At 53.5% G+C, this 20,113-nt stretch overlaps 10 protein-coding genes across 10 annotated transcripts; 5 read left to right on the top strand and 5 right to left on the bottom strand.

The window, feature by feature from the left end:
• Positions 1 to 380: 380 nt before the first annotated feature.
• Positions 381 to 2,591, bottom strand: J4E88_010550 (uncharacterized protein; the record flags this gene model as incomplete). Its single annotated transcript, XM_049404141.1, has 3 exons — positions 381 to 1,993; positions 2,062 to 2,467; positions 2,535 to 2,591. The coding sequence occupies 3 exons, from the start codon at positions 2,589 to 2,591 to the stop codon at positions 381 to 383; spliced, it is 2,076 nt and encodes a 691-aa protein (XP_049250106.1).
• A 245-nt stretch (positions 2,592 to 2,836) lies between these two features.
• Positions 2,837 to 3,231, top strand: J4E88_010549 (uncharacterized protein; the record flags this gene model as incomplete). The annotated part of the gene is made up of 3 exons (XM_049404140.1): positions 2,837 to 2,891; positions 2,948 to 3,072; positions 3,127 to 3,231. 3 exons carry the CDS (start codon positions 2,837 to 2,839, stop codon positions 3,229 to 3,231), a joined length of 285 nt encoding a protein of 94 aa, XP_049250105.1.
• Positions 3,232 to 3,481: 250 nt separating this feature from the next.
• J4E88_010548 (uncharacterized protein) lies at positions 3,482 to 5,231 on the bottom strand (the record flags this gene model as incomplete). The annotated part of the gene is made up of 2 exons (XM_049404139.1): positions 3,482 to 3,713; positions 3,766 to 5,231. 2 exons carry the CDS (start codon positions 5,229 to 5,231, stop codon positions 3,482 to 3,484), a joined length of 1,698 nt encoding a protein of 565 aa, XP_049250104.1.
• Positions 5,232 to 8,051: 2,820 nt separating this feature from the next.
• On the top strand, positions 8,052 to 9,369 carry J4E88_010547 (uncharacterized protein; the record flags this gene model as incomplete). Its single annotated transcript, XM_049404138.1, has 2 exons — positions 8,052 to 9,149; positions 9,262 to 9,369. 2 exons carry the CDS (start codon positions 8,052 to 8,054, stop codon positions 9,367 to 9,369), a joined length of 1,206 nt encoding a protein of 401 aa, XP_049250103.1.
• A 480-nt stretch (positions 9,370 to 9,849) lies between these two features.
• Positions 9,850 to 10,749, bottom strand: J4E88_010546 (uncharacterized protein; the record flags this gene model as incomplete). The annotated part of the gene is made up of 2 exons (XM_049404137.1): positions 9,850 to 10,283; positions 10,365 to 10,749. The coding sequence occupies 2 exons, from the start codon at positions 10,747 to 10,749 to the stop codon at positions 9,850 to 9,852; spliced, it is 819 nt and encodes a 272-aa protein (XP_049250102.1).
• Positions 10,750 to 11,335: 586 nt separating this feature from the next.
• J4E88_010545 (uncharacterized protein) lies at positions 11,336 to 13,068 on the bottom strand (the record flags this gene model as incomplete). The annotated part of the gene is made up of 4 exons (XM_049404136.1): positions 11,336 to 11,820; positions 12,121 to 12,546; positions 12,601 to 12,664; positions 12,961 to 13,068. The coding sequence occupies 4 exons, from the start codon at positions 13,066 to 13,068 to the stop codon at positions 11,336 to 11,338; spliced, it is 1,083 nt and encodes a 360-aa protein (XP_049250101.1).
• A 319-nt stretch (positions 13,069 to 13,387) lies between these two features.
• J4E88_010544 (uncharacterized protein) lies at positions 13,388 to 14,957 on the top strand (the record flags this gene model as incomplete). The annotated part of the gene is made up of 5 exons (XM_049404135.1): positions 13,388 to 13,418; positions 13,472 to 13,492; positions 13,550 to 13,638; positions 13,684 to 13,921; positions 13,969 to 14,957. The coding sequence occupies 5 exons, from the start codon at positions 13,388 to 13,390 to the stop codon at positions 14,955 to 14,957; spliced, it is 1,368 nt and encodes a 455-aa protein (XP_049250100.1).
• A 170-nt stretch (positions 14,958 to 15,127) lies between these two features.
• On the bottom strand, positions 15,128 to 16,201 carry J4E88_010543 (uncharacterized protein; the record flags this gene model as incomplete). Its single annotated transcript, XM_049404134.1, has 3 exons — positions 15,128 to 15,788; positions 15,838 to 16,003; positions 16,054 to 16,201. The coding sequence occupies 3 exons, from the start codon at positions 16,199 to 16,201 to the stop codon at positions 15,128 to 15,130; spliced, it is 975 nt and encodes a 324-aa protein (XP_049250099.1).
• A 542-nt stretch (positions 16,202 to 16,743) lies between these two features.
• On the top strand, positions 16,744 to 17,805 carry J4E88_010542 (uncharacterized protein; the record flags this gene model as incomplete). Its single annotated transcript, XM_049404133.1, has 3 exons — positions 16,744 to 16,801; positions 16,860 to 17,295; positions 17,349 to 17,805. The coding sequence occupies 3 exons, from the start codon at positions 16,744 to 16,746 to the stop codon at positions 17,803 to 17,805; spliced, it is 951 nt and encodes a 316-aa protein (XP_049250098.1).
• Positions 17,806 to 19,158: 1,353 nt separating this feature from the next.
• Positions 19,159 to 20,007, top strand: ARF6 (ADP-ribosylation factor, Arf Arf6; the record flags this gene model as incomplete). The annotated part of the gene is made up of 5 exons (XM_049404132.1): positions 19,159 to 19,252; positions 19,299 to 19,484; positions 19,588 to 19,734; positions 19,787 to 19,902; positions 19,963 to 20,007. 5 exons carry the CDS (start codon positions 19,159 to 19,161, stop codon positions 20,005 to 20,007), a joined length of 588 nt encoding a protein of 195 aa, XP_049250097.1.
• Positions 20,008 to 20,113: the final 106 nt, after the last annotated feature.

The following is a 20,113-nucleotide window of genomic DNA, read 5'->3' as shown; positions in this document are numbered from 1 at the left end:
CCTTTGTCTATATCGTCTTCGGATAACTACAGACCTGTTTGTTGTACCATTGTAAACTTCAGCGCATCTGTTTAGTTCCTTCCTTGTACAAGTTGCGTTATAAAACTTGGAAACGTCTTAATACTCCCGCCGTATGCACCCCGACAGGTGCGTACCCACATGGCATGCTTGCGACACGTGAAAGTTGATCCAACTTGGCGCACGACATCCTCTTGGCAATGTTGATGGAGGCGAGTAGCTTACGAGAAAGACATATCGCCAAACAGTAGACCAGACTTGAATACATGTATACATTAAGAGATAGATGTCTCGCTATCTTGATCATAAATACTCGTTAATCCACCAAACCAACCCAGTCCAAAACTTCACCCCAAAAAGCCCTACAACGGACTCCCATCCAACCCCTCAGCCCGTTCCTGTGTCTCCGCCTCCTCCAACTCCTGCAGAATCTCCGGTAACATGGACTCGACGTCTTCCTCGCGCTCGCCCAGCGCTTTCGCGATGAGCTTCTTATACGTGCCTTGCTTCTCACTCATGCCTGCCACACTGAGATTACTCACGACTTCTCGGACAAGTTCCCGCCGCTCGAGTTGCGCGCGGTGTAGGAGGAGGGCTAGTCGCATCTTCTCTGTAACGTCCACAGGCGATGTGTCGGCGTTTTGCTGTGGCATGCTACTGCATAGTCGACGGAGCTCGGCTTTTTGTTCAATTTCAAGTAGGGACTCGGCTTCTTCCACAAGTAACCGCAGTTCTTCTTCTTGCTGCCGATCTGCTTCGTCGTCGTTGAGGTCGATGTGTATGCCATTCGACATGAGCTGGAGCTCGGCGACTTGTTTTCGTACGGCTTCCAGTTCGGCTTGGCGTCGCTTGACTACACGTTCTGCGTCGAATGATTCCGCCTCCTTCTCTTGCAGTTCGGATTCGTATGCCTCGGCTAGCTCTTTGCACTTTTCCAGCAGCGTTGGCGCGACTTTGTTCATGAGATTCGAAGCGGTCTGTGAGCGGTACTGAATAGGTTCTCGGACAGCCATGCTGGGGAATGGCACCGGGATTAGCGGTCCGCCATCTAGATGTGGGACGTGTCCGTTGAGTCGGTGTTCTGGTGGTGGCGCGAAAGGTGACGATGAAGCTTGCCGTGGGCGTCCATGCGTTCGTCGTCGACTGTTGAGCTCCCTGATCAGGTCGTCTGCCGTTTCGCCCTTTTTGTTCATTATGTCTACGGAGACATTACGTCCTAGCAAACTTCGCACGCATTTCCTCGCCCCGTTCCGCGCAGCAATCATGATCGCCGTGTCGCCATTCTGGTCTACTGCGTTCAGTAACCGTGTGACCTCGTCTGGTATCCATGTTTCCGACAGCTTGTTGATGATGCAGTCGAGATACCACCTCGCGCAAACGTACTTGTTTGAGCTGCTCGTTGTCGCTGCGATGTGGTGGAACACAGTGCTTCCAAACCAATCTGTCCGGTGAACTGTCTGCTGAAAAATCTTGACCATGCTGGGCATAGTCTCCTTGTCAAAGTTGTTGGTGAACATGACGGCGCGCATGAGGGGTGTCTCTAGGTTGTTTGACAGACAATCAATACGCGCTCCCCGATGTATCAACTCCTTCACAACCCCTACGTCGCCCATTGCCGCCGCCCAATGCATGGCCGCATGTCCCTTCTCGTCGATCGGGCGGTCCAGATTTATGCTCTGCGGTGGTTCAGGCCATGAGACGGCAGATTCGTGGTCTAACAGCATGAAGTAGTCCAGCAGCTGATCTGCCCATATTTGGTGTTGCTGGTCGAGCAGGGACATTTGATCCATCCCCCTCTTGCGCTTCCTGTTGCCGCCCGTCGAGTATGAATCCAGCATGTCTGCGTCGCCCAGCATCGACTCTGAAATGACAGTCTCGTTGTCCGGTGTCTCCTCGCGGAAGATCTGCGACCTGATCTGAGAGGCCTCGTACGGCTCTTCGCTAACTTGCGACTGCGCGCTGGTGGTTACGAATGCTGCGATATCAGTCAGCCCAATCTCCCGTATCCATGCCTGACAACGACCAATGAGAGTGACCTCCTACACTGCATAGACTCAAGCGAATAGACGTTTTTACCATTCCGAGCAGCCGCAGCCGCAGTTTGCTTGGGCGGCTTCATGCGATTCGACGCAGCAGTCGCATGCTTGGGCGCAGGAGGAGGGCTGCGGTCGCCAGGGACATAGTCGAAGATGGCGCGCATCTTGTCAAGGACGCCGTTGCGCTCTGCCAGATGGCGTCCCTCCTCCAGCGGTATCCATGTGCCCTGGTATTTGCCATAACCACCCTGGACCTTTTCATGCACGCCCTTCTGGACTTCGCGCTCGAGGATGCGGGTTCGCGCAGGCTTGTCGTAGTCGGCTACCTTGAGGATGTGGGTCGCGTTGATCCAGTCGTCGGCGCGGCGGCGCATGACATGGTTGCCGTTGACATTGCACTCGTAGACGGGGACCTGCAGGCGGGCTTTGTCAGTGCATCGTCGCAAAGGTGAGGTGTCGCAAGCAGCGGGGAGTGCGCACATTACTGTATGTTGCCGAGTAAATCTTGCCATCGGGCGCGGGGGGCATCTTCACCATTCGATTAGCTGTAGAAGGTGTCTCGGGGCGTGTCAAGTGATTTCGTGAAGGCGTGTCTGCGGTTCGCGTCAGACCTGGGGGAAGGCGCGTTGGAGTCCGCGTTCGCGACTGCCCTGCCAAGCGTCGGGGTCATCAGCTGCCTTTGCCGACACCGAGTGAACCTCACCAAGCTCGCCCGCCGACGACCCTCCGCCCACCAGCCCCCCGCGCGCCATTGACGATAAACAACACCCCGGGCCGCCAGTATGACTGTCACAGAAACCATCAAGCATGCCGTCGGCCTTGACGGCGAGCCGAGGAGTACGCCGGCCCACGCATCCTACGCATTCAAGTAATAGAAACTGACGGGACCGCAGAGGCTACCCGCGAGGAAATGAGCGCCGCCAAACTACCGCTCCCCTACCGAGACTCATGCGCACATCTTCTTATCCCCTTGAACCGGTGTCGGTACGAGGAGTACTACCTACCATGGAAGTGCGAGGTACGCGAGCATGGATGAAGAAGGGCCAGAGCGGGCGGCTGACAGGAATTCTAGAACGAGAGGCATTCATATGAAAAGTGCCAGTACGACGAGTTCAAGGAGCGGGTCAAGAAGATGGACGAGCTGAGGGCGGCCAAGAACGGACAGCGAAGCAACTAGAGTCAGAATGCGGGTATGATCCAGGACGGTCACAGGCGGAGCATGCTGCATGTATATATCAAAGCAGCAAGAATCACGAAGACATCAAATCCATGTTTCGGGGCCAATTGACATTCTGGACGAAAGGCGTTGAAGCGAGGAACCTCGACTTTGATTTAGATCCCGTACCCGATCAGACGATGACTTACTCGGAACGCTTAATCGCTGTCTTACTAAAAGATCTACCTCTCTATAAACGCCTCTATCAAATCTACAACCTCGCCTTGGTATCTTCCAGCGCAGCCTTCTCCCTCAACTCCTTCCTCAGAATCTTGCCAGAAGGATTCTTCGGAATCGCGTCAATGAAATGCACACCACCTTCCAAGCGCTTATGTCTAGACACACGCTCAGCCAGCCACTTCTTGATATTCTCAGCCGTCTCAGGCGTCGCCTTGTCGGGCGACTGAGGCATAATGTACGCTCGAGGCAATTCATCGCCATTACTGACAAAGGTTAGCAGGTGATACAGATAGTAGAGAATGCGGGCAAACTTACGCTTTGACGCCAATAACAGCAGCGTCCTGCACATCTGGGTGGTCCAGCAGCAGCGCCTCCAACTCCGCCGGTGCAACCTGTAAACCCTTGACCTTAATCAATTCCTTCTTCCTATCAACTATGAAGAAGTGGTTCTGTTCATCCACATATGCCACATCTCCCGTCTTCAACCATCCATCTTCTGTGAGAGTCTCCTTGGTCGCGTCGGGCTTGTTCCAGTACCCCTTCATGATGTTGGGTCCGCGAACCCAGATCTCGCCTCTCTCGCCTTGCGGCGCTTCGACCTTGCCATCATCATCTGTTACGATCTTGGCTTCGCAGTTTGCTAGGACTTCGCCGACAGAGAAGCTGGACGAGTAGGCTGAAGGTGGGAACGTCGTTGCTGCGCAGGTGACTTCCGTCATGCCGTAGCCTTGCTTGACGTTGACTTGGCCGTTCGGCCACAGTCGCTCGAATTCCTCAATGACTTCCCGACCGAGTGGGGCAGCACCGGAAGAGACGCCCGTTACAGAGCTCAAATCGAATTTCTTCGTCGCAGGGTGCTTTGCCATGGCCACGATGACCGGAGGTACCAGAACCATGTCCGTAATGCGGTACTTTGATACGTTCTGTAGCATCTCGACAAAGTCGAACTTGGGCATCATGTAAACCGGGACGCGTTGTTTTACTGCGCCGAAACAGAAGATAGCTTGCGCCATAGCGTGGTACATGGGTAGGAAGCAGAGATACTTCTTCGTCTTTAGCTTCTCATGGTAGTCGGGGCTGGTGGTCTGGATGTGGATCTGTTGGCTGCAGTTTGCGACATAGTTCCTGTGCGTTATCATGACACCCTTTGCGACACCAGTTGTACCCGAGGAATAGTTGAGAGCAACTATGCGATCGAGCTCTTCTGGGGTCTTCAAGTCGGGCCATGAATATGCGTCGCCGCATTCTGGCGTATCGAGGAGTTCAGTCCAGTGGCGCACATTTCCGAGTTCCGTCTTCTTCTCCACTTTACGACCCTCGAACGTCGCAACACCATCGTCGAAGACAAAGATGCGCTCAGGACCCATGCCAATCTCTTTCGCAGCTGCGATTCCTGTGTCCAAACTGCCCTCTGCGCATACCATGAAGCGCGCTCCGCTGTCTTTCAATTGGTACGCTAGCTCTCGGGCAATGTAGGTAGGATTTGCGCCAGTAAAGACACCCTCTGCCATGACGATACCCATCACTACTGCTGGGAAGAAAAGCGTGTTTCCTGAGTAGAGCAACACGCGGTCTCCGGGCTGTAGGCCTGCGCGCCGCAGACCGGAAGCGAAACGTTTCGCATAGAGACGAAGATCGTGTAAGGAGATGTTGTACTTTTCAGGTTCGCTTGCAGAAAGATAAAACGGTTCTTTCGGTAGTTCCACAGTAGGCGAGTCGAAGATATACGTTGGTAGTGAGACCTGGGGTATAGGGACCGAGTACTGGGATTTGATCACCATGGTGGCGGTTCAATGTGCTAGCTGAGGAAACGTCGCAAAGATGTCGAGGAGGAGAATCAACTTGTAATGACGGGGTCCACTCTTATCACTCTTGGTTCTTGGCCCACTATTGGTATCCACGATGTGCTCCGTGCCGTAGCCCTTGTTGATGGCTTGCAGAGTCAGACGCCCGGCGATATAGACGTCAGCGAAATCCTACTCGGCATCTATCAGCAACCACTCAATCAAGTACACGTACACACAGGAATAGTAACTTACGTTCTACCGATTCCTCCCTCTGCTTAGTGATCCAAATGTCTGAAATATAACAGCGACACTTTTCGAGGTGGGAAGTCGCGATACATGCATGGTGTAACCCAGCGCACCCATCCACCGGTTCTACTCTGCCCCGAGGCATCTCTGCTGACGCCGCTGCATAAACGGGGCAACTAGTCTAAGACAGCACGTCGGGTAGCTCGATTGCGTTAGAAGTGGGCTCAGACGGGGGACGGAAGTGAAAGTGCTGAGGTGCGATAAGCGGGGGATTGCTAGTTGTGCCGAGGTAGAAGTCTGGGGTAAGGACGGGGGTTAGCGAGCGGACGTCTGGGCATGCGAGTTGCGAGCTGCGATTATTCGTCCGTTATTCTAATCATTGCTTATTCAAAAAACTCCTATTTTTATTCATGTCGTCTTTTATGCTTAGGTACCAAAAACTGTTCTGAAAGTCATGTTCAGAGTTACAGCTCAAATCAAAATTTAGTGCGCCATGTCAACAGACCATCTCAAGTCATATCGATCGACATCGCAATCTTCTTCTCAACTCCAGCAAAACCCATGACAGGGTAGGAATCGTGTTTTTGGACAGACATCCCATGTGAGGGTAGTCATTTTTGGTCAGACCATGTCTGAGTGATGAGGAAAGAAGAAGTTGGGGGAATTGGAGAGGTACTTATACATCTGAGATGGCGCTAAAGGGCGAGTACATGAGACGAACTCTTCATCAGCGTGAAGTCCAACATGCGACGTCGGCGTGAACGCCGTTCGTCATGACGCCATCACCTCTATCAAAACACCATGTCGTCCCGACGAGGTAGCGCGAAGGTCAGGCGCCACGAACCTCAAACGATCGTAGCCAACAAACCAATCGATATCCCTCCACTCGAACACACCAACAGCGTTTGTAGCCTGCAAACCAACCTATCACCCGGCAGTCTGACGTCCAAACGCACTCGAATCACATCAACCCTGTGCTTGCCAACGCCAAAATATGGCCATACTACCCACGACGTCATATCCGTCAACATCCCTCACAACCCCAATCTCAACTCCAGAAAGCATTTTGATCCGTCGCGCCCGGTCACCATATATTTCCGCCGAGGCCATATTACGTAGCTCAAGGACAATGACTCGATCTCGCCGAAGTCTCTCGCGGGTTTGGAGGAACCGCTGCTGAGCGCTTTGGTTTTGTTGGCCGACGTTATTCAATACGTGGGCTGCAAATACGTCGTCTGATGATGTATGTGAAAACGTAGGTGAACTTGCAGCTGACGGTGCTGACTGCGTCTCTCTGCGCCAGTCTTCAACCATCAATGTCGTGTCCGGGCTTGGTAGTGGGAGACTCTGGGTTGACCACCGCCGTGGTGTAACCCTCGGAGGGCTTGGAGACTGTTCGGTCGGACGATAATCTCGAGATGTAGGAGTCCACGGCGCTGCAAGAGCTCCGCCGAAAATCTCGTTCATAGATCCTCTTAAGGGCTGCGGGTTCGGTCGTTCACGTTCCTCTTCACTTCCTTCATCGTCCTCCTCCTCCTCCTCATCCTCGTCCATTACCGAAACACGGTCCTCAGGCTCGCGTTCATCATCCGAACACTGGAACTGTTCATCGAACATATCCTGCATGACCTCCAACGCACCCATGAAGATACGGCCGGACCAACTCTCCAACATATTAGCATGTCTAAGTTGGTCCTCCACACGCCGAGCAACCTCAAGCTCCAACCATGCGGATTCAGCCGCAGCATGCATCTCACATATCATAACCCATTGAAGCCCTGCCTGGATCCGCGATGCGCATACACGTTTTGGAATCCCGACATAGCATTCCGCACCAGTTCCATGGAGTCTGCGTTGCTCGTCGAAAAGGTTGTCGGTGATCGTCAATAGCTCGGTATAGCGCTTGGTGTCAAAAGACGCATCACGGTCGTAATACGTTTCCTTTTCTTTCCGCGCCAGCGCTTCTCTTGCTGGTGGTAGCAAGTTTAGCTCGAAGAGCTCTTGTCGACAGCTCGGGCACTTGTTGCGGTTCTCGGTGTAACCTTCTGTCATGTTTCGTAGACAGTGGAGGTGCAGTGTATGTTGACAGGGGAGTTGAGCGAGGCGGGTACTCGGTTCTTGGGAGTCTACCTGCAGGAGCTCCAGACATATCGCGCAGTTCGAGTCGCGGATGGTCCCGAAGTCTTGGGCTTGTTGATGAATTCGCTCGCCGAGGAAGTGCTCGAGGCTGGGGAGGTTGTTGGACGCCATGTCAGCGGAGGGTGTGTGAGCTGGTTGAGTGTGTGGTGCGAGTGTGCTCTTAGTGTGGATTGCAGCGGTGGGTAATTCCGCTTCTGGTTTTTCATGTATGGCCATGTGATTGCCTTCATAGTGAATGGCTATAGGTAGCAGTATATGTGGGGTATATAGTCGTGGCGATGCGCGAAGTGAAATACCCTACCCGCAAGCTGTACTGAGCATCGCTTTCCCTGTGGGAAAGACCCGATGAACCCCAAGGAGTCTGTATATAAGCTGCCACTCGTTTGCTCCCAACTGTCAAGCAAGCAACACCCCTAACTCAACTCAACCATGTCGATGCAAACTACCGCTCCAGTTCCTGACCAGCAAGATGGTGTCATGCCAGACTTGCCCGGAATGGGGCAATTCATAGCTACCATGGACGGATCCGTTCAGTACTCCGAGCAGCTTCCCGACTCCTGCAGTATATGCTGGGAAGACTTCAACTGGGACAATGGCGTTGCAGTGCGCCTTCCATGCGGCCACATCTTCCACAATAAATGTTGTCTCCACTGGATGAAATCAGCCAGTGAGAACCGCAACGCCTGTCCCATGTGCCGGACGGTCTTCTGTCTCCTTAATGCTCTGGCACCCGAACAAATACGCGATAACGAAGAAGAGCACAACGAGGGTGTATACAACCGCGAGGCTTTCTACTGGCTTATGGCTTACGCTGACTCATGGTACGATGCAGAAATCCGGAATGATGACCTGGATTTTGTGTACATTGTATGCGAAGTGAGGAGGCATTGGCATCGTGAACATCATCCCCAAGCGCACGAGTTCATATGCGACTGGCATGAAGAGATCGGGGACAACTGGCTTGAGCTTATCGTAGCGAATCATATCCGGAACAGGCTCAGCGAGGACGGTCTTGCTGGCTCTAGGAAAAGCCAAGAGCTTGAGACGAGACGCAGTGGGCTAGTGAACTGTGTGAACTGGATGATTAGGGGTTCCAACTTCATTGGCGAGGTCTGGGTCCCGCAGAATATGCAAGAATTCGAAGCGAGGGCGGCGGAGAATGCAGAGGACAATGAGGATCACCAGCAAGAGCAACACGACGACGACCGTCAGCCTGACGAAGATTCAGAAACTCACGAGCGATGGGCATCTGGCCATTCCCAAGAGGACGAGGAGGGTTTAGAGGAAGGCGAAATCCTCGAGGACGCAACCAGTCAAGACCCCTCTGAACTTCCCCATCCCGAAAGCTTCGAACTTTCCGATCCTGAACCAAGTCCAATGAACAGCGGTACAATCGAGCAAGCCATCATAGCACGCAACGATGCTATCCATCAACGTTTCCGGGAAGAACTAAACGCAGAGATTGTCGTAGGAGCCTTGCACGAATTACACGATTTCAGGAGCGCTGAAATATTACCCTATGGAGAAGTACAGCGCCGTCATTCGCGCTCCCAATCTCCATCCCCATCTTCACCATCTCCACCTTCACCATCTCCATCAACAGACTCCCTCTTTCCCCTCCCCTCACCCGCCTCACTAGCCGACCTACCTCCCGCCCATCCCACAGTCTCGCAACAAGACGTGGCCGACACGCGCTCCTGGCTTCGATCAGAGGGCCACACCATCCTTTGCGAGATGCACAACGTAGCCTCGGTTGTGTATCAAGACGATGGTACTTATGACGTGCATGGTTTTGAAGGAGATTTTTTGGGAGTTGTGAGGGATGCGGATGCGTATCATGTCGTGGGGTGGATTGCGATTTTCTATCGTTATGGAGAGAATGGTGGAGATGTTGGTGGCTCCAGGGGACGGGTGCTGCGTCCTGTATAGTTAAACTTCCTGTGCACGATATGGGGAGCGGCTTCGAATGAAAGATCCGGCGAATGTTACAACTTTCGTGTGGAAATGTATCCAGGGTTTTGTTTGCTTCAAAGTGACGTGGAAGCTTGGAATTGAGTATGTTTTGACGTTTTTGTCTTCCAGTGTCGTCCATTGGTGAAAGAATACGCCAGCCGTGGGTATGCGCCTCCTAAAGCGTGACCGACTTGTGATATCCCCAAACGCCAACGCTATGCATAACAAAAATGCGTGAAAGATGGACCTCCTATGACATCTCACAGGAGCCCAACTATGCCTTGTCCTCGGCCTCATCATCGCTGCTTTCCCTCTCTTCCCACCCCACCATCCGTCTCAACACGCGATTCTCCTCACCCAACTCTTTACATCTGCCCCTCAATCCTTGTTCGACTTCGCTCTGGCATCTTAATGCGCTCCTTGCGTTCTCCGCGACGCGACTCAGCCCAGCCTGCCAGTCTGCGTGTTCAAGCCGCAGCGCCATAGATGTCGAGCGTTCTTGGTCAAGAAGCCCTTGGTAGTGTTTGTGCAGAGCGAGCATGGCCGAGGTTTGCGAATAAGCGTACGGACGAAGTTTATCGAGGAGAAGGGTCAAAGCGGATTCGTAGTCGGTGAGGAGGGCGGAGAGCGATGTATTGGTTGAGGTTAGGGATGCGATGGTTGTTTGCGCGCTCGAGAGCTGTGATTGTAGATGTGCTACTGTCGCTGCTGTAATGTGTGTTAGTATGTGTTCATCCGAGTCCAGACGGTTGTCGCCGTCCAGACCCTCTCAATGCAGACTTAACATACCATTGATCTCTCCATTAACCTCCCTCATGCCCATACCACTCGCACTTCTCGGATTGAGCCCACCGACCTCGCCTCCCTCTTCTTGTGCAGCCCTCCCTTGTATCGCAGCGACACCCTCAACTATGCCCCTCGTTTGCGCCTTGTTCTCCTCTAGCAATTGACTCAGCTGCTGCACCACCGCCCACAGATGGTTCATGTCCGTCTGCTGGCCGCCGCTGGGTAGGCCATTAACCATTGGAACGCCGTTTTGGCCGCCGCCGTTAACTTGCGATCCTGCAATGCTGCCGGCTTGTGAATGTGAGGGAGAGGGCGGAGGGCGATTTTGATTGTGCTGTTGCTGGGCTTGTTGTTGTTGGGAGGACTCGAGGAAAGAGAAGTTGTTCATGGCGACAATAGTGTGGGTGGGTGGTGGAGATTAGGTAGCTGCGGATATTGGTGGAGTTGGCGTGCGGCGCGGGCTTGATGGCTTCGGTAGTCGGGCTTGTGATTGGATTGGAAGTCTGATGGTGGGATCGTAGGCGCCTACCAAGATCTTCTCAGTGACGCGACACTAGATCGGGGTATAGAATGCTTTTCTGCGTCTTGTGCGGGGTCAGGTTGGTTCGCGTTGCGGAGTCTTGAGGCTTGTTGGCGATGCGCTCTGGGACGTGTCCAGATGGCGCTTGCTTGCTTTGGTGCTAGCGGCTTGGCCACACTCTATGGCTTCCAAGGTTGACTACCTAGGTAGACAGCGAACCATTGCAGATGAGTATGACTTTTTAGTGATAAGGTATCGATAGTACTAAGTAAAGAAAGCGTGACTAGAGTATGCGAGGGTAAGAAGCAAAAATACACCACAAGAGGTATCCGCAGCCAACCCATGCCAAAGAACGACCTCCCCCAATGGTATCCAACACTCCACAATGAGACTCGATGCGAGCCTACTATGGCCCAAAGTCCATCTCTCCCTGGGGAGCTGAAGTGCTACCCGCTCATCTATCAGGCAGCACATACCTCCTTTCTACACTCATCTCACGATCTGCCTCATCTTCACCTTCAAACCTCAACCTAACGAGATTGTCCACACCATCTCCTTCTTTGCCACCGTCTTCTTTCTTGACCTTGCCATCACTTTGCTTCCAGACAGCCACCACTTCCGCTTTGTAGAAAGTAGTGGTGCCTGGGTAGAGAGCAAGTACGTTCTTTCCTTTGCTTAGGTCTGGTAATGTGGTGTTTGATGAGGGTGGTGGGATGGGTATGAGGTGATTGACGGAAGCACGGTATGGAACTGATGGTGTCGGTGGGTCCGGATCAGCATCAATGATTTCGTACCGACGTTGCTTTCCTTCGCCGATAACGGATGTCACGCGGCATAAGATGCCCTCGCCCTCGAACGACATGGAGGACGCCGAAGAGCGATTCTTCGCGTTATTTCGGTAGAGGACCTCGGTCTGTGGCGAAAGACGTGGTCGGATTTCTGTAGTAATGTCGTCAGCTGACGTGGTGTCTGAAGAGACATGGGACGATGTGTAAAAATGGCGCTGTGATAGAAGAGATGGTACATGGTGGCATGAGCACATGAAAAGAAGTATGAGATCAGATGAGGTGAGATTATGAGCTTGCCTATCCGACTACAAACCTCGAACAAGCCGAAAGGAAAAATGCCAGTGGGTATCGTCTGCCGTCTAAGGTGAACGCCGATAGCAAAGTACAGCTCAACGCTTGGTCTTGTACTTGATTGTGGGCTTGGTTTTGGAAGGAGGAAGAACCATCTTACCCTTACCCGAGTCGTCTTCGTCCATCTTCACACTGCCCTCTCTCGCAACAGGTACCGATCCTGCTCTGCTACTGCCCGACTTGGCTACCAGTCGATCTTTCTGACTGCTGATAACGACCTTCGGACTGGGACCTCCAGGACTGTCCGCAGCCATGCTGTCGCGGTCGTCGATGTTGTCGTTATGCTTTCGCTTGCCTTGGCGGTCGCGTCCAGACTTTCCGTGCCCAACGCTGGTGGCTCGTGATGCTGAGGGCGGGGCCTCTTCCGACTGACGGAGGGCAGCCAGGAGTTCTATCTGAGTGGAGACATCGTTGCCGCCTTCGACCTGCTGGAGAAGGGTCTGTGCCTCGTTTAGATTACGTATGTTTTCGCGCAGAAGGTCTTCAAGCTCGTCATCAATACGGGCTGAGGTTTCCTCGCCGCGGTCTAGCCGGGTTAGCACAGTGGGACGAATATGTAGTAGTCAGTTGGGCAACGAACGCTGACGAGCAGACTGTTCTGCGACGAGGGCGGTGATTTTCTCTTGCAAGGCATCCGACTCTTTCTGCGGCATGTCAGTAAGGGAGCGGATTCATGTGTAGATGATTGAAATGATGCATGCGACAAGGCACGGTCTGTGTAATACCATGCATTTGTCGACGCGTCTGGCATCTGTCTTGATCTGTTTCCAGAGGTCTCGCTCTTCTTGAGTTCCACGTCCATAGTCATTTCGTCTATGGCCCAAGTAGCCGTCAGAATCGCGAAGATCACGCGGTATTTCGCTCATGGTAAGGGATGCTGGCGATAGATATAGAGATGCAGATCGTAATGCTGGTGTTAATGGAGAAAGTATATTCGTACCATGAGTTGATCAACGCGACGTCCGTCAGCTTTGATCGAGTTCCAGAGGGCTCTTTCCTCGTCGAACTCCTCCTTCAACTGACCACGGGGCCTGCTGCGGGCTGCCATGTTGAGGAAGTTGTGGCCCGTCAACTCCCCAGCTCTTTTCGTGTTACCTAAGGCGCTGCAGGTAGTTCATGTGGTGGTGTGGAAGCGACAGACTGAGGTGGAGGAAGGGAAGTAGCTGCAGATGATCAACGTCGGGGCATGTAGTCGGCGGGATGCAGGGTAGGGTACGCTAGTCATGGGAGAGGGGACGAGCCTAAACCAACGGCAGGGTGACGATTGTGCGGGACCAAACAAGTGGACCCCGCCCAGAGCTCCTCCGCCAATTCGCGGCATCGCAATACATACGCAACCTCCACACTCGACCGAACCCATATTCAAGATGCGGAACCCTCTTATCAGACTAGAATGCGGTAGGTCAAGATGGTGAAATTGATTTGAGCCAGCATTGTCTAACTATTTCCAGGTGTGAACAGCTACGACTGGGGTGCGTGCCCCGCGTCATCACTCACCTTCGCCCCAGCAGTATGCTGAACCAACCCAGGCAAAGTCGGCAAAGAGTCTGCAGCCGCCAAGTTCCACGCTGCAAACGCTTCAGACTTCTCGATTGAAGAGGAGAAGCCATATGCCGAGGTATGAAATTCCAGCTTGCGATTGACGCGTCGTTGACACGGTTAGCTATGGATGGGCACACACCCGTCGCTCCCTTCCAAAGACAAGGAAACCCAGCGAACGCTTCTCGACCTCTTCGAAGAGAACCAAGCCCTGTTATCAACAGATATTGCCGAGCGCTATGAGAACAAGCTTCCCTTCCTGTTCAAGGTCCTCTCCATCAACAAGGCCCTGAGCATCCAGGCACACCCGAACAAGAAGCTTGCCGAACAGTTGCATGCAAGCGACCCTAAGAACTACCCAGGTCAGCATAATTACGGAAATTTCCAACAGAAATACTGACCTCACTAGATGACAACCACAAGCCCGAAATGACCATTGCGGTCACCCCCTTCGACGGCCTCTGCGGCTTCCGACCCCTCGCCGAAATCGCCCATTTCCTCAAGACCGTTCCTTCATTGCGAAATTTAGTAGGCGAAGAAGAGGCAAAGAAGTTTGAAGACACCATCAGTGGCAAGCAGACATCGGACAAGGAAGAGGATATGCAGGAGAACAAAAAAGCTCTGCAATCTGCCTTTACAAAGCTCATGAACACGGACAAGGACGCGCTATCATCTGCCAGTGAAGAGCTTGTCAAGGCAGCGGAGTCTGAGGGCGACAAGTTCGCGGACGGCGGTCCACCCTCCAACGACGGCAAAGAGCTCGCTGACCTCGTTGTTCGCCTCAACTCCCAATTCCCTGGTGACATCGGTCTCTTCGTCCAGTTCTTCCTCAACTACGTCAAGCTCGACATTGGGGAAGCCATGTTCCTCAAGGCTGATGACATTCACGCCTACCTCTCCGGCGACATCATCGAGTGCATGGCGAGCTCTGACAACGTTGTCCGCGCAGGCTTCACACCCAAGTTCAAGGACGTGGACAACCTGACGAAAATGTTGACGTACAGCTATGCGCCGATTAGCGAGCAGAAGATGGAGCCCAGAGACTACTCACAGGTCAGACTGAATGCACCGGCGTATAGCTCCAACAGCAGCAACAAGCTGTACAACCCACCGATCCCCGAATTCGCCGTAGTAAGGACCGCTCTTAACCGGGTAGGTGGAAAGGCGACATTCGATCCAATTGATGGACCAAGCATCATCCTGTGCACCAAGGGCAAGGGAACGATTAGCGTGGGACCAAAGGAGGAGGAGATCAAGGAGGGCTACGTCTACTTCGTTGGTGCCACTGCTGAGGTCGTCATCAAGAGCGATGTTGATGCCGAGGACGAGGAGGGCGCAGAGGGCCTGGTAACATTCAAGGCATTCTGCGAGCTCGAAGACGGCAAAGGCAAGCTATAAGACATGAGATATGAACAAAAAGGTACGACAACGACTTGATGATATGACGACAAGAGAAACGTCTTCTTGCTATATTGTATTTGGCTACATAATACATCTATCATCTATGAGTGGTATCACAATGCTATGAGTCGCTAAGTCTAGAACAACAAGGGGAGTGAAGTGTCGCCTTACTCCGGCAAACTCCTCATGACACCCTCAAACGCTACCAATGCCATGGCATTCGCCGGGAACGCCCTCAGGAAGCATGGCACAAAACCCCGCCAGTACCCTTTCCAACCTTGCTCCCTGTACACCGCTTTCGCGGCATCTCTCCACCTCGGAAACTTTCTTTGTGCCAGCGGATCCGTCATGATACGCTGCTTAATCACATCGCTCGGATAGCTCGTCAACCAAAAAACCTGCGCCGACAAACCTCCCGCCCAGAAATTGACAGCGGGAGCAGACAGCGAAGTACGTTGTTGCAATTGACGCGTAAAAAGGTCGTACGTTCCCCACCAGAAGCAGAAGAATGTGCGGAAGAGCAGTGTAGCGCTGAGACCATGGTACACACCCCTCATTCCATGACCGGTGTATATCTTCTTGAGGCAGTCGATCGGCCCGGAGTACAGTCGCGACTTCTTATCCGCGGCGTATTGTACTTGCAGACGTGCCTTGATGTGTTCCACCGGCGCGGCGATGAATGAGACTGACCATCCTGCCATTGTGCCTGCTAACGCGTGGCCGTATACGGGCAGTTTACGCTGTTGTTCGCCGAATTGGAGGTGTGAGGGGGGGTTGAAGACGCGGTCGTTGAGGACGCGGCGGTAGACGCTTAGGGAGCCTAGCATACTTTGTGGTGTTAGTATGTTGAGTTGTTTGGGGGTATGTGTCTGCGTACATGGAGTCCATGAACATCCATCCTACAAGCGGTGGTGTAGCGCCCTTGTACAACCCCGCGAACCCTTCTTTGCGGAGTGTTTGCATCAGACAATCTACCGGGCCACGGAAATGGCTTTTCTCGGTCGTCTGGAGGCGTACTTTCACCGTGTCGAAGGGGTGGCCCACTGTGTCTTGTTAGCAATGTCAACGCATGTGCCTGGAAGGAATAATTTACCAGACAACTTCGCAATCCCACTGAACACCCCAGCGACAAAGCCGCGGTAGTGCTTGGGCGACTTCTTCGGCTCATCAGACGTAGCTATCAGCGCGGTGGCCGCCGGCTGTGAGTCGCTAGTTTTCAGGTTCAGGGCTGAGGTAGCCATTGTCGCGTCGCTGTTCTCCGGTACAATATCGGAATCATGCCTCCCTTCCAAGAAAAAGCACAAAAGGCACCCAACACGTCAAAAATATCACGAAGAAGCGAAGGTAGGGAGAAGCAGGGCCGTCGAACAACTCAACCCATTATTCTCGGTGGAATTGTCAGCAGCGGTCAGTACAGTAGGCAACTTACAGGTTCCGCATATCGGAAACGTACAAGCGCCCGCGATGTGGTGACGATGTCGACAGGGCCGAGAGATCGGTGTTCGGACCCCCGAAAGTCGCGTTTTAGTGCCTTCCAAGGCTGTCTCTCCAGGGCTGGACCCTTGAGATTGGCTTGCCAGATTGGTACGATGGTTCCTTCATAGACTTCCAAGGTTAGCGGCTGCCCCTCCACATGCACTTGCGATCGTGTGCGACCGAGGATGGCGCGGTTTGATCTTTCTGTTGCTAATCAACTACTAACGTTGCTTTCACTAACTACTCTGTATACCTTCTGATAACTTTGCTGGCGCGCGCGCATTCGATACACGTGTTCTAGGTAACCATGTCGGCGACTACGAGTGCGACTACAGCGCCCGCTGCGGGTGTAGAGTCGAAGAAAGGTATGTGGGATGTTTGGCGGGGCGCGTTTGGAAGACCCAGATACTGACATCGGCGCAGTATGGACGACTCTCATCACCAACACGGCATACCTCACCGGTCTCCTCACGCTCGACTACTCGCTCAAGAAGCACGGCACAAAGTACCCGCTCATCGCTTTGTACACGGATACCTTCCCCGAAGAAGGCCACAAGGCGCTCGATGAGCGCGGCATACCGAAGCAGCATGTCAAATACCTGCTGCCAATCAAGTCCAAGGACTTCACCGCGGACCCGCGCTTCTACGATTGCTGGAGCAAGCTTACGCCCTTCTCGCTCGAGGAGTATGACAGGGTGGTACAGCTAGACAGCGACATGTTGGTCTTGCAGAACATGGACGAGCTCATGGACTTGGAGCTGGATGCACCGAGTACAGGTGGCAAGGGTAATAGAGTGTTTGCAGCAAGCCACGCGTGCGTGTGCAATCCGCTCAAGAAGCCGCACTACCCCAAGGACTGGTATGTCTCTTCCCTTATACAGACATATGATACATAGACTAACACAACTCCAGGATACCAGAGAACTGCGCCTTCACAACCCAACACGCCGACCCCACCACCGCCCAACACACAGGCGCCCCCTCAACCGCCGGCCTCCGCATGCCCAACGGCGGCCTCCAAGTCGTAAACCCCTCGCTCGCGACCTACAACCTGATTCTTGAGCAGCTCTCCAACGAGGCATCCGGCGACTACGACTTCGCTGACCAATCGCTGCTGGGCGATTTGTTCAACGGCCGCTGGGTCACGCTGCCGTACACCTACAATGCGCTCAAGACGCTGAGGAATAAGGGCGTGCATGATGTGATCTGGAGGGACGAGAATGTCAAGAATATACACTATATTCTTAGTCCGAAGCCTTGGGAAGAGGAAGATGGGAAGTCAACGTGGGAGACGCATCAGTGGTGGTGGGATGTTAATAATGAGAGGAGGAAAGAGGAGAAGAGTAGGGGGATTGATGATGGATTTTAAGCTCTCACGATTCCGTGGGGTTGTTGCATAGTGGTCGGCGTAGAGGTGTAGAGTAGTACGAGAGATTGGGCGAGCATCTTACGAGAAGCCCTGGAGGCGTTGCATAGTGGTGGGGTAGGGAGAATAATGCCCTGCATAAAAAGTATTTGGCAGCCATGAAGGAAGAATACATTCCATCCAATGAAGACTGCGTTCTGATTATTGAGCGGCTCACCTATTGCTTGCGAACACCTTCCTTTTCGGTAGCACGGCTTTCTACACGATGTTTTTCAAGTTTCCTTTAGGCTTGGCGCCAGGGTTCCTCCCCGATTCAGTAATCCCTCAAGCTCGGTAGTTATGCTTCTTTCAACACATGGTCCGCACGGTGTACCACGTCATGGTGGACGGTACTAACCCTGCATGGCCAATGTACAGGCCTTGTGAAGAACTATTCGTAACGCGGACCAACATTTGACTGTAGCAGTCATGCTCGGGCAGTTGGAGGGACGATTCGAGCAACCAGTCGCAGAAAACTTCTTGCATCGGCTTATTTCGCCCGAGATATCAGGCCTCGACGATATTTGAGCCGGCTATAGCAGAGACTAAATCCCGAAGGAGGGCTAGCCAAACGGGAAGATCGGAATACGTCACGGTAACGCCGTGTGTACAGGCAAGATGCAGTGAGTGAACTGCTGCCAGTTCCCACGCGAACGGCGCAGACCCCACGGCTTCATCAATCTCAGGTGTAGCGCCGCGTACCTGCGTTTGCCGGCATTCGGTGAATCGAACGGCGGCGGCAAAGTCACACGGCAGGAAAGGCTGCTGGAAACTATATGGCTAGCTGCAGCTATCGTGCAGCCAACGCGCATGCAGATGCAGCGAGTAACGCATGCGGAGACCCTTTGCTTCATCTTAGCCAAGATTCGCAATCAAAGGGCGTCGTCGAGCTGTGAGCCCCTTTTCGCCGACTGAGGCAAAAGCAGGAGAGGCGGTGATGGAGGTGTGTGGTTGGCGTGTAGGATGAACCCGTCACGATCAAGCCGTTGGGCGGAGCACAGACGTTTGGCAGCTGCGATCTGCAACGCGCCTGCTGCGGTTTCACTCCTGAGCAGCGTGAAACCTCATTTCATGAACAGCGCCAGCGCCCACGCGAGACCCTGTCCCGAGTCGCTACACATTTGCATCTCCTGTGCCGTCTACATCTTGACGTCTTCTCCCACACACGACCGCCATTGAATCTCACCTCCGCGCCTTATCACGCCCGACCGCCTGCCGTCTACCGTCCTCCGTCGCGCGCACTAGCTATAGCTCGCTTTCGCCGATATACCGCCCACTCGACACCACCACCAAGTCCATAACGCGTAAATCAGCACCATGGGGGGCTCAATATCCAAGATGATGGCCAAGGTCTTCGGCTCCAAGGAGATGCGCCTGCTGATGCTGGGCCTCGACGCCGCCGGAAAGACCAGTACGCACCACCATCACACCACATATGCTATCGCTAACTCCCCCAGCCATTCTCTACAAGCTCAAGCTCGACCAGGACGTCACCACCATCCCCACCGTCGGCTTCAACGTCGAGACTGTCACATACAAGAACACCAAATTCAACGTCTGGGACGTCGGCGGCCAGGACAAGATCCGTCCCCTCTGGAGACACTACTTTTCTGGTATGTTGGGCCGCGGAGGCACGGTTCCGGGTAGGCGAGTCGACATGCACGCGACTGCATGCGCATGGCTCCTACCTTGCCCGGCCTCCTATGATATCCATCCATTGAACGACGTGGCTAATCGCAATCGCAGGCACCCAAGGTCTCATCTTCGTCATCGACTCCAACGACCGCACCCGCATCGACGAGGCCAAGCAGGAACTCACAAGGATTATCCAGGATCGAGAAATGAAGGATGCGCTGTTGCTGGTGTTTGCGAACAAGCAGGATCTCAGCGGAGGTGCGTAGACAATAATGTACAATGTGAGGGATATTGGGCTGACACGATATAGCTATGCGACCAAAGGAAGTCTCGGACCGTCTGCAATTAGACAAGATCGCCAAAGACCACGTATGGAAGGTGGAGCCCAGCTGCGCGACAACAGGAGAGGGTATCTTTGAGGGACTGGTACGTCGAGATATCCCCAGCATAAACCATTTGCGCCTTCATCAACTAACACCTCCACAGGCCTGGCTCTCCAACAACGTCAAGCTACCACCCGGCGCCAAATAGACGTCTTCCCACCTACCGCGATCCGCGCATCCCCGTCCCTCTCTCACACACTGTCCGCGATACCTGAACGACTTGCATGCTCTTCCCTGCATATACCCGGTTTTGT

Source organism: Alternaria novae-zelandiae (assembly GCF_023758075.1).
Source record: "Alternaria novae-zelandiae strain BMP 2774 chromosome Unknown scaffold_35, whole genome shotgun sequence".
NCBI classification, from domain to species: Eukaryota; Fungi; Ascomycota; class Dothideomycetes; order Pleosporales; family Pleosporaceae; genus Alternaria; species Alternaria novae-zelandiae.
The sequence above is the reverse complement of the archived record's forward strand: the minus strand, read 5'-3'. Positions and strand labels throughout refer to the sequence as shown.